This window comes from Pteropus alecto, unplaced genomic scaffold, assembly GCF_000325575.1.
Source record: "Pteropus alecto unplaced genomic scaffold, ASM32557v1 scaffold7549, whole genome shotgun sequence".
NCBI classification, from domain to species: Eukaryota; Metazoa; Chordata; class Mammalia; order Chiroptera; family Pteropodidae; genus Pteropus; species Pteropus alecto.
The window spans coordinates 20,103-21,647 of record NW_006442921.1 but is presented as its reverse complement, the minus strand read 5'-3'; the positions used below and the strand labels follow the sequence as shown (position 1 = coordinate 21,647).

At 54.4% G+C, this 1,545-nt stretch overlaps 1 gene segment (V, D, J or C); it reads left to right on the top strand.

Moving 5' to 3' along the window:
* Window positions 1-109: 109 nt before the first annotated feature.
* Window positions 110-501, top strand: LOC102885040 (the record flags this gene model as incomplete). The annotated part of the segment is given in 1 exon segment: window positions 110-501. A coding segment is annotated over 1 exon segment (392 nt), but the record flags the coding sequence as incomplete, so codon positions are not given.
* Between the last annotated feature and the right edge of the window lie 1,044 nt (window positions 502-1,545).

Sequence of the window (1,545 nt, the reverse complement as noted above, 5' to 3'; positions counted from 1 at the left end):
ACAGGTGACCGGATACAGGGACAGTGGAGGGGACCCTGGGAGGCCACACGGGACCCTCCTCTTGTCTCTAGCCCCAGCATCACCACCTCTCTGTCTGTCCCTATTCCAGGCTCCTGGGCCCAGTCTGTGCTGACCCAGCCGTCCTCAGTGTCTGGGGCCCCGGGACAGAGTGTCACCATCTCCTGCACTGGAAGCAGCTCCAACATCGGGGGTAACAATGTGCATTGGTACCAACACTTCCCGGGATCGGCTCCCAAACTCCTCATCTATGGTAATAGCAATCGAGCATCAGGCGTCCCTGACCGATTCTCTGGCTCCAAGTCTGGCAGCTCAGCCTCCCTGACCATCAGTGGGCTCCAGGCTGAGGACGAGGCCGATTATTACTGCCAAACATATGATGACAGTCTTGATGCTCGCACAGTGCTCAAGGCCCATGGGGAAGTGAAGAACCTGCTGTTTCCTGTGCAGTGGGGCTTCCCTGGGCAGACCCCACTGCTCTGACCAGATAGCTGCCTTCTTTGTGAGTTTGACCTAAAAGTGAGGGCTGAGACCACAGGACTTTGTTTAGATAATGTGTCCTCCTCCTCTCTAAATCTGTCCCCAAAGCCTGTCCTTGTTGCCAACACAATAACTGATTTCTCAAACAGAGCAGAAATTCTTAGATGTGGGGTGGGCTGCCCTGGGGACAGAGTCCATGAGGGGTGTGCTGGCGCCAGGGCTGCTGTAATCCACCGACTGGGAGACTGCACCAGCAGATATCTGTGTTCTCACAGGCCTGAGGGCGGGAAGCTCAAGATGGAGGTGCGGGCAGGTGGGTCTCTCCCGAGGCCTCGCTCCTTGGCCGGCAGACGGCTGCATTCTCCCCGCGTCCTCACACGGCCTTCTCTCTGTGTGCGCTCAGCCCTGGTTTCTCCTCCTCTTCTCATAAAGACACCGACCCTCATGAGCTCCTTTACCTTAACCTTAGTTATATACTCAAAGCCTGGTCTCCAGGAGCAGTGACATTGGGAGTTAGGGTTTCCATGTAGGATTTTGACGGGACACAGTTCAGTCCGTATCAAGGGGTCAAAACAAAACCCAGGACACAGAGTCCACCTGTGTCTGACCCAGGAGAGTCTCTATGCAGATGATGTGCATCCACACCAGTTACTGTACACCTACTATATGCCTGACTTGGGTCGAGGGGCTCAGGACACAGTCCAGAAGAGACAGGAAGTATCCCATACTCATGGAGATGACACTGTCCAAGAGTAGAGAAGACAAACAAACCAAAATATGGTGTCCCGGCCTGATTTCCCACCTCGGGAGAGAATGCCTCTGCGGTTCCAGGCATCCATCCACTCAGCAAACCCTCCAGAATTAGAGATTCGCCCTCCTTGGCCCATTGGTTAGAAAACCCGGCTTTCAGGATGACCAGACACGATCACTCACACCATCTCTCCCGATACCACCGTGGCAAACAGAAACAGGATGGTCTGATTTGGTTTAGACATCACAGGCTCCGACCCTGGACTTGGAAATTGGACAATTGCATGCCAACAACAG